The sequence below is a fragment of the Drosophila melanogaster genome, chromosome 4, assembly GCF_000001215.4.
Source record: "Drosophila melanogaster chromosome 4".
Lineage (NCBI taxonomy): Eukaryota > Metazoa > Arthropoda > Insecta > Diptera > Drosophilidae > Drosophila > Drosophila melanogaster.
Genome location: NC_004353.4, coordinates 1,126,602 through 1,140,427, shown reverse-complemented (window position 1 = coordinate 1,140,427; position 13,826 = coordinate 1,126,602). Strand labels below are relative to the sequence as shown.

Genomic DNA, 13,826 nt, shown 5'->3' with positions numbered 1-13,826 from the left:
GATACAGATACCATGCCAAAACATGAGAGTCGAGTTTCTCGACTTCCCGTCACTCCTTAAGCAAATGGGCAAACTAGATTAGATAAAAATTATTTATTAAGTAAAAGCAACCGTGTAGTCGATTTATATGTATGTATATACTACCCCGGTCACTTGCCCAGCCAAACCTGTCATGTCTGTATTGAAGCCGAATCTCGGGAACTGTAGGGGACCTAAAGAAGTAACCGTAGCTGGGATGGTATGCGTCAACAAACAAAAGTAAATGAAACTAGACAAAATCCAATTTACATTATTACGAAATCTGTAAGAAGTAAGCATTCGGTGGACTAAAATTTCCACACTGGGTAAATGATTTTTTATTATCCTTAGATATTCATCCCATGGAGCTTAACAAAAAAACTAATCATTTTACCTCTCTACATTAAAGCCGCAAATAAATGGTAATTTTCATCGCTTTTTGAGAGGATTACCGACATGGCCTTCCAAAATGTCAATACAAGAAATAGAAAGCAGCAACTTTTTACCTAAGGAAAATTTGTTAGGCACCCAACTGGGTATACGTGAACTTCAAAATAATCCAAAATATGATAAATATTTGAATTCTTTAGAAAACAACGATCAAAAATTATCAAATGAACAAAAACGAGGATTCTATGAATACGATAACTATTAAAGAGTCTGTGGTACCTACCTAGTCGCTAAATGTTTGTAAAGTAAGTCAGTCTCATTTTTAAACATTTAATTACACCTTATTAAAATATAATCTGAATTGTAAATAAGGCGAATGCTAAAGTAAATGCCTAACATACTTTTTTAACATAATTTATTTTAATAATATATTTGAAAATTACTATTTTCGAGTAATTTAAATATCTTCCAATTGGGTTAATCAGTCTAGTTTAGTTAATCAGTCTTAATAAAAAAGTCTAGTTGAAATGAAACCGAAATAATTTGTGGAGAATAAAATGAATATAATATGCTTAAAATATTCAAATATAAGAAATACTCATCGGATATCGGAAAGTTTTGTCAAGTAGCTAATTTGTGCCTCCCTAATTTGACATAAACCTTGAACGAATTTATTTTGGGTTGAATGTTTCCTGATATACTAAATAGGAAAACTCACTGCACTTTAGAAATGAAAATTCTTTATATTATTGTTTAATAATAGGATTCTGTATTAAAAATAATTAAGCCGAAAATGATAATTTCTCGAGCAGACCTTCCGATACTTAATATAATTCGATTAAAAGGCCAAATTGACTGTATTCATAAACATAAATATATTTTTCGAGATAAAGAATATTTACGAATCAAGTAATGTTACGTTTGGAATTTACAAAACAAAATGCTTCCAATCGATAACAATCAAATGCAAATAGCATATTTTTGGACTAGTCAGTCAATATTTATTCCGAATTTCGAAGAACACAGAAAAAAGCACTTTCACGGAAGTACCTACATACCTACCTACATAAAAAGTTTGTAAAACAAAAGATTACTGTTCATTAACTACAATATAAACATATCACGATCTATATAGAAGTGTTTAATATAATATCGATCTATGCTCAAGCCGTATGACATTTAAATTCTTCTTCTCGAAATTTAAACGTAAAGATAATCTAACAATCTGTATTAATGTGCATTCAGTATTATTAAAACCCAAAGTTATCCAGTTCTGAATCTTTAGCACAATCTTTCATTGTGCGCAAAGCATATGGATGTACATACCATTCTTTATACATAAATAAAATACACCATTTCTAAGCTCGTGTCAACAATCGTTATAATAATGTAGAATACCGCTGGCTTAACTCCAGCATCTATTATTTGGAAAGCAGTGCGGTATGATGCTAATTGATGCTAATTCAATCAAACCTTTGAAAAATTGAATTTAATTTGGTTGCTAAAAATGTGTAGGCAAAAATTCGTGTAAAATTTTACATATCGAACTATCATACAACCTATTAATAACTAAACATGTACTTTATTGATGAGACGGTGTTTAAATCAAAGAACGTATCTGATCTAGATCTGAATCATTCTGAAGTCACCTAGTGTTCATTCACAACATTTTTATTTCAAAGAATTATAAAAGAAGTTTCGAATTTCTGAAACAGTTAAAACGCTGAGGTAAGAAACAACGTTTTATTAATTTATATATTTTGTAAAATAAGCATCAGGATCGCTGATATGTCATAAAAACTATCGTCGGTAAACAGTTATTAAATGAAGCTAGAAAACGCATGGTGTATAAAACAAAACATGTACGTGCTTGTAGTGCTTGTATGAAATACATAGAATATTTAAGTGTAAGTTCAATGACAATAATTAAGAATTTTGTAATAAGCAAAATAAGAAAATCAGACAATATGATGCTTTTTATCAGTATTAGAAAGATTATCAAGTATAAGTCAGCAAGTAAACATCATCACAAAAGTTCTGAAGTTGTCTACGCATGGTTGGGGTTTTTGATATTGAAATCAAAGAATAAAAAATTAATTAATTTAGGTAACACGTTTATTGTAAAATATGATGTACATTAAAAAATGTAACAAAATAAAATTATACATACATTATATTGTATTGCAAACTGTATTATGTTCTTTTTGTATTAACTAATTATTATATGGGTCTTTGGTCTAAGTCTGGTTGGAAAAAGTGACGTTACCTTTTAATAAAACTTATCGATTTAATTCTTGTCGTACTTCAGCGGTAAGCTACGAGCAACACACCCCGGAGTTAAACAATTCAACGACACTAAGAACGTAAAGCAAACCACTTTAGCTACGGGCTATTTAAAGAACCAGCATGCGGTGTCATATTGTTCGGATCTAATTATTGGAAACCCCAAGGAGGTACATACATTTGTGACTTCTATTTATTAAACCCGTAAAAAGGTAGATTAGATTTTTGAAAAGTATGTAACATTTAGAAGGAAGCGTTTTCGCCCAAATAAAGTATACATATTTTTGATCAGTTTTAATAGTAGAGCAGATCTGACCCTGACCCAAAAGCACACGCTTTTGAAAAATATTTTCGTATTTTTATTAGTCTAGTAAATTTCTATCGATTTGCCAAAAAATGTTTTGTCACGCCCACAAGCCGACCATAACTGCTCTGCCCACACTTTTGAAAAATGATTAGATTTTTCTTCGTTTTATTGCCAATGTACGTCTTTCAAGGTCTGAGTCATGGGAGTCGGTAGTAACGCTGACTCGTTGTTGTGACTCTCAATTCAATAGTTTAGAGTGGTCGCCGGAAGCCACTGCGTATAAGACATTCTTGGAAAATGAAATTTCTTCAGGATTTATATGCGATCCTTCCTTTGGTTTTCTTTTCGCTTACCTTATTTCTTCCGAATCGAAGATATCCATCACCAGCCACTGTGTAATTCCATTCCAGGTGACAGTGGGATACTTTAAATAATTGTGGTCGAGTATCAGCTAACTCGTGAACATGATGTTCTTCGTTTGGTATCATGAGCACTGAGGAGTCTGCATCGCCTTCGGAAATGAAGACCGTAGCAGAAACCACATCGGCAACGATATCAAATTTCCCTAGCTTTTAGACAAGTGCACAGCCATGCTCCTCTCTTCTAGATTGGTTTTATTGATTGGTTTACCGTAATAGTGTATATGCCGTACAAATTGGGTGGAAAGTTTTTAAGTGATCAAACTATTGTAAGCGACTTTCGTAACTTAAAGGAAAAGAAAAATTCGGGGAGTGCACAACAGACTAGAGATGAAATATTATTTATAACAATAAATATTACTGCTTAAGAGACATTTTGTCTTATTGTCCAGAGATCGGCAGGGTGTCTTTGTTTAAGCTTTCTTCTGGTCAGCGGGCTAGTCAAGGAGGCTGAGAGGTGTGCCCTCTTATGCAGACTTCCAAGGGATTTCAACTTATAAAGCCCATTAATGTTCGTTTTTAAAAGTCTTCAATATGTCTGGACAACTCGTTGCGTTATTGTCTTGAATATTTTAGAAAATGTGGGAAGCTTGCTACCCGGTCTGTATAACAAGGTTATTCAATTTTCTTGCTATTGTTTCATCGTTATCACAGCACTCTTGCATTGAAGGAAATGGTAGAAACGTAGCATTGAGTTAACTAGGAGAGCAGGAAGCAAGACCAGCCAAGACCAGATAAAACCAGGTTTGGAATGTCAGCCCTTAACTTCGATGGGAGATGTGGCTGCTTCCTGCGCTGGACACGGGAAGGTGTAAACCTCTCTTCGTGACGGAAGTGGATATCAACGGCTTCGTCGCATCAGATAAGGGACTGGCTTGTGCACTTGCTTCTATTCGCAACTGGCACTCACAGAAAAAGAAAATACATTAATCTACAAATTTTTAAAGTGTGGGCGAGACAGTATTGCGCAGTTTGTGAGCACTATAGTATAGTAGCGTGGCAATCATCTGAAACTATAAATTGTACGCCTAACCCTAGGTATGTATCTTTTCAAGCCCAAGCTAGTTTTCTTTCAAATAAAAATAATAACATTTTTAAAATTGCATATTATTTATATAGTAATAATGTCATTACAAATTGTAGAAAAAACTATATTTGTTTTGTTTGAATAAACGTGTTAAAGCATGGTAAAAGTTAATTAAAGTAATTATAGTAAACGCCCACATTTGACGTGCTCACATTACTCGGAACATATGTTGGTACAGACGAACAATTAAGGCAACTTCGTTTTCGCGGTCTATGTCTTGATTTTGAACCATGGCAGTGCATTGCAAAACGAAGTTCCTCTGCCATTTCTGAACACAGAGATTGATTTTCAGTATTTAAATTTTTTCTAGAATTCCAGCAAAACTCAAATATGGCTACAACAACTGCAAGCGCAAGTCCACAAAGGAGAACAACAAACACGCCACCTGGAATACAGTATTGATTACATTTTTAAGTATAATATTAAATATTAATAATACCAATATTTTCTACTCCAAGTGCATTGGCTTTGGACTCCTTGCTCTTATCATCTCTGTTGCAAACGTCACCTGTATTTTTCCACCATTTGTCATATAATATTTGAATAATACCCTTTTCTTGAAGCTCTAAAATAGCAAGTGATATTTTATCTCTCCATGGAGAGCCCTTGGGTGTTGCGATACCATAACCTTTAGAATCAAGAAGGCCTCCTATTTGGGTCAGATTACAATCACGTTGAACAGCATAGTCCAGCATTGTCGATTCCATCAAAAAAGCATAGCTTCCTTCCATTACTCGTTTAATTCCGTCTTCATAGGTTTTTACAAATACAGCTGTTTTACGGTTTTCCATATAACGCCACATTTTTTGATATATACCAATTTTTGAATCCTTAAATATAAATAACATTTTTATTCAAAGTATTTAACTGAAGTCTTCATCAATATATAGAGAATGTCTTAAATATGGTCGGGTTTAGATAAAGTTTTGTTTTTTTTACAGTTTTACAAAACTGCCACACCAAACATTTATTAAAAATTGTTAGATTTTTTCATAATTTTATCAGTTTTCTAAATTTATATTGATATGCCAAAAAAAACATTGCCGCGCCCACTTTTACGCCTACGAACGGCGCAGAACTGCCACTCCAACACTTTTGAACATGTTTTAAATGATTTCTCATTTATTCACCAATATCTATCCATATCCCAGGAAAATTATGAAATTTCGCGATTGCATTTCCACTAGCTCAGTAACGGGTATTTGATGGAAGTCGGAAGTCTTCCTGAAATCTCAGGAAGTCGGTTTGGTTGGTTGGTTACTTTTAAAGGCTTAATAAACAGAGTCATTTCCTTAAAAAGAAGAAGAGAGAACCCACTCAACTCTGAATATAAAAAATTCATTACTCAGTTAGTGGACATTTTTTGGAATATCGGTAGGAATCGGAAATTGGAGAGACGGAAATAACCTGATCGACTAGACTAGTGATCCTGAAAATTGTTTGAAAGTGTGGGCTTGACCGGCTTGGCGGCTTTAGGGGGTAAGAGTGGGCGTGGCAAAAAGTTTTTACTCTACGAATAACAGGTATAAAAATACATAGCTAAATTTCCGCATTGCCAAGAGCGACGCGAATAAAACCATTTAGGCACACAATTCTTTTTGTACATTTCGAGTATTACAAAGTTTTAATACAATCTTGTGTACCACCGCCATTTTATACTCAGTATGTTGAATCTCCCATTCTTTGCCTATTTCAGTTTTCGATTTCTTAGCAAGATAAGTTTGACTTTGCTAGTCATATCATTTTTTTTACCAGTTTCACAATTTATTGTGCTATAACGTTATGCAAAAATATTATTATGTTGTGCAAATAAAACTTAAAATGCGTATGTCCTTTGTTTGAAATATTTACCCTAAAAAATGTCATTGTCGATCCACCTTCCAAAGTTCCATATGATATTTCGGTTTGCTCTGCCAAATCAGAAGCGCTTTCAATGGGGGAAATCATCCGTTCAACTGTTAGAAATGCAGCTAAGTTGGCAGTGTATGAAGATATAATGATTAGGCAAAAAAAGAACCAGCATCCGCCCACAATACGCGTCGAGGTTGCCTAAAAAGACAAAAAAGTATTCGGATTGAAAGCGTTTGTAAATATAATTAGTTACAGAAAAAAAAAACAGTATCGTTGAATATCGCGACTATATTACCCTTTTACTCTACAAATAACTAGTATAATATACTAATGACTCCTATACCCGTTACTAGTAGAAAAAGGGTATACTTAATTTGTTGAATAGTATGTAATAGGTAGAAGGCGTTTCCGACCATATTAAGTACATATTCTTGATCAGACGAGTCGATCTGGGCCTGTCCACCGTTTGTACGTCCATGCTAAGATTTGAGATATGTATATGATAAAATATCTCGGGAACTGCGCTAGATTGTTAAGAGTCGACTCAGATTCAGTACTAACTTAAAAGTTCCCGCACTTCGGAAAACCGTTCTTAACCGTTTCCTTTTCCCTAATGCCACATGCTGCGCGAACGGACAACGAAAAATTTTAAAAAATGTATTAATTATACACGTTCTTCTCAGAATAAAAGGATTTGCTAGATTCGTGAAAGTATGACAGGCAAAACGGGATTATACAAGGCATGTACATATGCATGTATATATATTGCACACAATTACTATCATTAGTCGATGGGTCCATGTTCGTCTACTTATGAACGCATTCTTCTCAGGAACTATGAAAACTAAATAAACATAGACGCAGTTAAAGTTGCTACGCCACAATCTGCGTCCACATTATTGAAATATGTTTAGATTTTTATTATTTGTCTTGCCCATTTGTATCGCACTGCCACGCCCACAATGAAAATGGACAATAGCGTTCTCACTTTGTTAATGGTTTCATTTTATCATTTTTCATTCCAGTTTGTATTGAAATGCAAGACCAACTCTTACGCCTAAAAATTGTACTTCTCATTATTCTGTCTACTTCGACAAATCTCAGCATTCGGACAAACGCACATTGCTAGATCAACTCGTCTGGTAAAAAAATATATATTTTATAGAGTCGGAAATAATCATTCTTACATATTAAATAACATAGAACTAATCTAATCAAAGTTAAACCATTACACTGTACGAGTAACGGAATATAAATATAATCATGAACGAAACATAGCAACCAAAATGTAACTTTTGTCTTTAAAGTATACACAGTTTTTCCTGCAATTTATTTTTTTTTTTTAATTTTACATTGCATCAAAATTGCATCAAATTGCATTTTCTGTAAATAGTTTTGACCACAAATGTATAAAATTACTTTTCGTTCTGTCTTTAAATTGTTGTTACTCGTTGGTACTCTTTTTGTAGTGACTTTTAGATTTAATGAATAGTCCGTACCCTAGGATATAAGTCAGAACCTTGTTGCATAAGAGCCCCAATGGCAAACCAAAAACTATTTTTTAAAGTAAAATTGTTTTGGATTCGAACTAAATCCACCGTATTATCATCCGAGGCTCCGTCATTAACATCATTAGGTAGGTGTAAAGGTAAAGTACCATGTCCACAAGTAGTATCATGTTCAACACAATTGTTTGACTTTTTTATTTTATGGTCTGTACTTAAATATACTTCGTTTTCTGAAATTTTTTGTTTGCTTATTAGCTCCAGGCGTTCATCAAAGTAATTTTCTTTTTGAATTTCGCGCAACATATGGTCACAAGCCATTGAACATGGTGGCTTTGAAATAACCCATTCGATCGGTGATAATCGAGCCACAATCCAAATGGATACTGATACAAAAATGTATCCAAAAGCAATATAAAACCAAATTTCAACAGCGAATGGAGCAATGAAGGAGAAAAATTTCGTTTGAGCTCGGTCTGATATCTGAAATATAGCAAATATTCATTCTATTATTCCTTTAAATAGCGATCAATTTTAACAAATCTTTAAAATAAATTATTTTAATCTTATAATTAATAATCTTTACACATATGACGTAATTATGTATACCTTCGGATTAAGTCCAGATCCTTGGCGTAAGAATGTTCCTGTTATAAACCAAAAACTGTTTGATATGGAAAACTGATTTTCCACTATATCCGTTTCCTTGTAGCATGGATGGGGGTTTTTCCACTCATATGGAGAAAATCGAGCCATTACAAAGAGCGCGAAAGATACTAATATGTATGCAGCTAGCACATAAAGCCATATCTCGATTGCCAAAGGGTTCATAAAGGAGAACAGTCGTGTTGGTTGACTTGTCGGCACCTATTAAATTTATCCACATATATGGAGGGGATTTATATAAGTCATACTACAATTTGCGTAACTACACATAAAAAAGTAATAAAAAAACCAAAAAAAGGTAGCCTTACCTTGAATAATATGCCAATGCCCAAGTTCATAAATGGTTTGGTAAAGTCGATAACACTTTCCCGAGCATAATTAATTGTCATTGAGGCTACAGCAAGATCAGCACGCTAGGAAGTAGTCATTTTGGTAATTATAAAGTATTTGCAAAATGTAAATAATGTACATTATGGGATAATTGAAATTTAAAGTTTATACTTGCCCTTTCCATTAATTCCTGCACGATTCCATTCCATGAATTAGTCTCTGGTATGTAAACACCGTACATATTATCGGGAACTAATTCAATTTTATATTGAAACCCAACTTGTGTGGCGATTGCTTTTAAAAGATCAATACAAAATCCTTCAAACCTCAAATTTCCAGTTAGATTTTTGTCTTCTTTAACCATAACATACGGCCGCTCCTAAAAAATGTTTAAAAATCACTAAGGCAATTGATAGGACTGTCTATACAGATTTATTTCTATATTTCTGGCATAACAAAATAAAAAAACATAGCTTGCTCTCGACTTCGATATAATCAATGCTCACACGGAGTGTGAGAAAAAAAATAACTACATAAAACTAACACGCAAACAGTTTTAAACATGGCAAGATCGGAGTCGTCAGATATATACATAGAAGTATTTATTTTTTCTCCTATATCCTGTTCCCGTTAAATGTATTAAATCCGTTACTCTTAGAGTAAACAACGTATACTATGTTCGGTGAAAAGAATTTAATACTGGCAAAAAACTAAATGGCAAATTGATTTTTTGCAAATCGATTACGAACTTACAAGACTAAAAAATATATGATAAAATATCAAAACATTTTTCAAAGGTGTGGGAGTTGAGATCCTGAGATCTCACGTTCATACGGACGGCCAGAGACTATTGATCAAGATCAAGAATATATATACTTTATTTGGTCGGAAGCGTTTCTACCTGTAACATACTTTTAACGAATCTAATATGTAGTAAAATAACGGGTATAATTAAGTATAAATAAAAGACGATTTTAATGCGTACCTCTCTAGTCATAACGACCAAGGTTATATTTGCGATATTTGAATCGTAGAAAGCTGTTGGATCCGAAATGTTAACACCGTCGTCGGGATGCCAATATCCAACCTTTTGTATTTTTTCTTGCTTTAGTTTAAGAATATCAAGCTTAAATATGTTTCGCCGACCTTCCACAAATTGGACAGTGCCAGTCAGTCCGTCTGTGATGGCCTGAAGCAAAAATGTAATTGAATATTTATTTAGAAAATAATGAAATCGAAATCTAACTTTGTCTAGATAAACTTTTTTGTGCAACTTCATATTAATAAGGCAAGAAATTCACTAATAAATATTACAATTATTAAATCATATTTAATAATTAATAATTATTATTTAATAATTATTAAACTTTTATGTTTAATATACGTACTGCATTTATTTGGTTATACAATGAAATTCCATCATTCCAGGTTTGGTCGGAGGTGCAGGATAGGTTTTTGATATAAAAATTTTGGTGATTATCCAAATTTAGAAAGTGTAGTCCATTCGCAAACGCGTACACCGAATCAAACATTAATGCGGACTCCGTCTAAAAATTTTGAACATTAAAAATTGTATTCTGTTGGAGTAAAAGGTTTTTTGCGTGTGATAACCACCCAGTGTCAGCGATGCTACTTTTAAACGGATCATAACGTGGACATTGAAAATTTTATAGCGGCCCTGAGTCCCTATTTAATTGCGTTAATGAAATGTATCCATTTTAAATGTTTAATAAGTATTAGGCACAAGCACTTTATAGCCCTTTATAACACAAATGTTTGTGTGTGGGCGTTATGACACTGAGCGTTATGATACTGGGCCCTACTGGGCGCCCATATCATACCTGTATATAAGGACTTCCATTTATAGTGTCCAATCCATTGTGTTGTAATTTCTGCATTTGATTAATTACTTCGAGATATCTTTTGCTATCGACATCTACCAGCCGAAATGCAGTTATATTTACGCTGTTATATCTGAAATCTTCCAGATCATATGTCTCCAAGTCCTGTACAAAATTATTAACAATATCACAATGAATAGATTTTCTCGAGTCTTGCAATTTTAATTTAATATTTAACTTACGAATGTTGTAAACATATAATGGTAACGATGGTCATTCATTTGTAGTTGCAAAATCTAGAAATAGGATATTTATATATTTATACCAGTTACTCGTACTCCTACTAGATACGTTGAAAAGTATGTAATAGTATATAAAGTATAAAGTATATATTCTTGATCATTTTCTTCATCTTTATTCTGGGCGTGTCCATCTGTCCGCAGATATAAATGTTCAGATCTCGAACTATAAAAGTTAATATGTTGATATTAAGCACACAGATTTTAGTGACACAGAGCAGTGCAAACTTTTTGTAACTCCCACTCTAACGTCCTATAAATGCACAAAACTGCCACGCCCACATTTTCAAATTTTTCCACGCCCACTAACCGCCCAAAACTGCCACGCCCACACTTTTAAACAATTTTTAAATTTCTACTCATTTTATTCAGTAATATTTATCGATATCCCACAAAAATCATAAAACTTAAAGTTCGTCTTTCCACTATCTAAGTGCCGGGTATCTGATGATCGGATAAGTTGCCTATAGCATGCTCTCTTGTTTTATGTTACAAAGTATATTAATCTCTTATTGACCTGCCCATATTGCAGAAAAATAGTAATTTTTGTTAGCTTAATTAGTATCCCACAAAATAACTTCTCTGAGCTCGAATTAGTAAGGGAATGTCCGCATAGTACGTAACTGATTCACTTGCTGACTACTTTTCAACAAATCTAGGAGACCCTTAACCCGTTCACAAAATGTATAAAATGATTACGTAAGCTTTTTTAAGGTTTATAGAAGCAACAATAAATTAAATGCCTAATGCCGTTAATATTTAGAAACTGTTCTTACGGATCTAAAAAACGATTTTATATGGGACGGATTTGTATCCACTATTATTTTGTAAATTTCCTTTTGACGTATCGCTCGTAAAACTTGGCGATAGGAATCCGGACTTGCTTGCCTTATATACATTTCCGCTTTCGTCTCAGTTGATGAGTGCATCAAATTAAATAGACCTACAAATAAGAATTTACAAATATTTGCCATAAATAGTTTGTTTTTTTACGAAAATGTAGTCCAGATATGGTATTCGCAGTTGGGGAGCTTATAAACAATTTCATATGACTTGTGCGAAAAATAATTAACGACACTCAAAAACAAATTTTTAAATATGAGGGCGTGTCATGGTTGGCCAGATTGTAGGCGTGGCCGAAATGTTTTAGGCTTGTCTATAGAAATTAGACATTATAGAAGACAAAAAATTAAATAAAAACAAGACAGAATATATATTATATTATATTATTATTTTATTTTATTTTATTTTTTATTTTTATTTTTATTTAGTTTTTTATTGTGCAATTTGAGGAAAATTTTCTGGGAAACTGCCCTTTTACCATAAAGCAGTTCTGTTACCCTCCCAAATAATAACAAGAGAAAATACTATAGTCAAGTTCCCCGTCTATCAATGCCCGTTACTCAGCTAGTGTGAATGCGAACGCAAAAGAATCATTTATCTGGGATATCGATGGATATTGGGGAATAAAATGAGAAAATATTAAACAATTGTTTAAAAATGTGAGCGTGTCAGTTTTGGTCATGGCAGCATGGTCAAATGGTCAGCAAACGTGTGCTGCGTCTATGTCTCTAGAATTTGTATGCTAAATCTCAACATACTAGCTTTTATAGTTCCTGAGATCTCGACGTTCATACGGACAAACGGACATGGCTAGATCGACTCGGCTATTGATCCTGATCAAGAATATATATACTTTATGTAGTCGGAAACGCTTCCTTCTGCCTGTTACATACTTTACAACGAATCTAGTATAACCTCTTACTCTACCTTTAACGTGTATCAAAATCTACAAATGTTTTAAAATGTATGTCACATTTTTGTGCAGTTTATAGGAGTTACAGTAATAGAAAATGAAAACTCAAATGATAAAATGAAAAATACAATTTTTTAGAGTGTGGTCGTGTTTGTGGGCGATAGAGGAGTAGTCGTAAATAGTAAATTTTTCGATATAATGAAATATCCGGGGTAATAATATGAATAAGCACGACTGAAAAATATATAAAATATAGTTACCATAATCTTCTTCATAAATTATTGCCACCTTCGTCCAGTTCAAATATACCATTATATCTCTATATGCTAGAGTTAAGAGCGTATGCGACGGATATAAATTTATAGAAAATTCTTTAGAATTATATTCGAGGTCAATTCGACCTTCAATATGGGGTATATCATATGCTTCGCATATGGATTGTACATGACTAGCTAAAAGAGCATCTGTTGGGCCAAAAATTGCTTGAACACCTGCTTCCAACTGACTGCAAACCTTTTTAGTAGTGCGAAACGAGTCATCTCGGGGAACATACTCAATATCGTAAACCAATTGTGTATTGGGAAGAAGAGTCTTTTCCTTATTTATACGGTATATTGCGTATTTAAATGCAGATTCAATACTGCTTTCGCGTTCATCTTCCGTAAATATGGCACCTGGGGTAATACATCAAGAGCATAAATTGTCAAAACAAATAAACTTCACATTAAACTTACCTACTCGTATTACTGGGGGCAAGGCATTAGAAATTACGAGGATGGACAGTATTATATACGAACAACATATTTTTTTAAGGTAACTTCGTCCTTGAATATTTTCCTTTATTACGATTTCTCGTTTTTTTCGTACCTAAAGAGCATATATACGTATATTATTTTAGTAAAGGTACTGATGGCTTTTTTTACCATTATTTTATGTGGATAATGCTGCTTAATTACATTCCGAAACACTTAGTTATAATTTATTTATATAATATACAATATATAAAATTTAGATATTTGTTTAACACGGATAACCGAATACCAGTTGATGGAAAGAAAAAAGCACCACTAATAA

The 13,826-nt window shown here is 33.2% G+C and overlaps 2 protein-coding genes across 6 annotated transcripts in view, besides 7 other annotated features; one reads left to right on the top strand and one right to left on the bottom strand.

Moving 5' to 3' along the window:
• The window catches only part of CG32017 (uncharacterized protein), a 24,329-nt gene extending 21,731 nt beyond the window's left edge, over positions 1-2,598 (top strand). For all 3 annotated transcript variants that reach the window (NM_001297794.1, NM_001169364.2, NM_166826.3), the window contains one exon: positions 428-2,598. In NM_001297794.1, the coding sequence (NP_001284723.1) occupies positions 428-673 (246 nt within the window). In that variant the 3' untranslated portion in view covers positions 674-2,598. The remainder of the gene's footprint in view (positions 1-427) is intronic.
• On the bottom strand, positions 2,509-13,826 carry CG11155 (uncharacterized protein). 3 transcript variants are annotated; one of them, NM_166825.3, is made up of 14 exons: positions 13,676-13,826; positions 13,487-13,619; positions 13,013-13,426; positions 11,773-11,939; positions 10,940-10,993; positions 10,698-10,862; positions 10,245-10,403; positions 9,842-10,045; positions 9,032-9,235; positions 8,835-8,939; positions 8,470-8,727; positions 6,356-6,553; positions 4,944-5,334; positions 2,509-4,889 (listed from the first exon to the last, which is right to left on the bottom strand). In NM_166825.3, exons 1-14 carry the CDS (start codon positions 13,676-13,678, stop codon positions 4,612-4,614), a joined length of 2,733 nt encoding a protein of 910 aa, NP_726649.3. In that variant the 5' UTR covers positions 13,679-13,826; the 3' UTR covers positions 2,509-4,611. The 3 variants fall into 3 exon arrangements, with proteins under 3 accessions (NP_726649.3, NP_651941.2, NP_726648.2); NM_143684.3 differs by having other exon boundaries at positions 4,514-4,889; NM_166824.3 differs by lacking the exon at positions 2,509-4,889 and adding an exon at positions 7,855-8,343 and having other exon boundaries at positions 5,334-6,276.
• Positions 3,020-3,168: a mobile genetic element.
• Positions 4,351-4,405: a mobile genetic element.
• Positions 5,547-5,722: a mobile genetic element.
• Positions 7,050-7,204: a mobile genetic element.
• Positions 9,572-9,785: a mobile genetic element.
• Positions 11,116-11,477: a mobile genetic element.
• Positions 12,353-12,750: a mobile genetic element.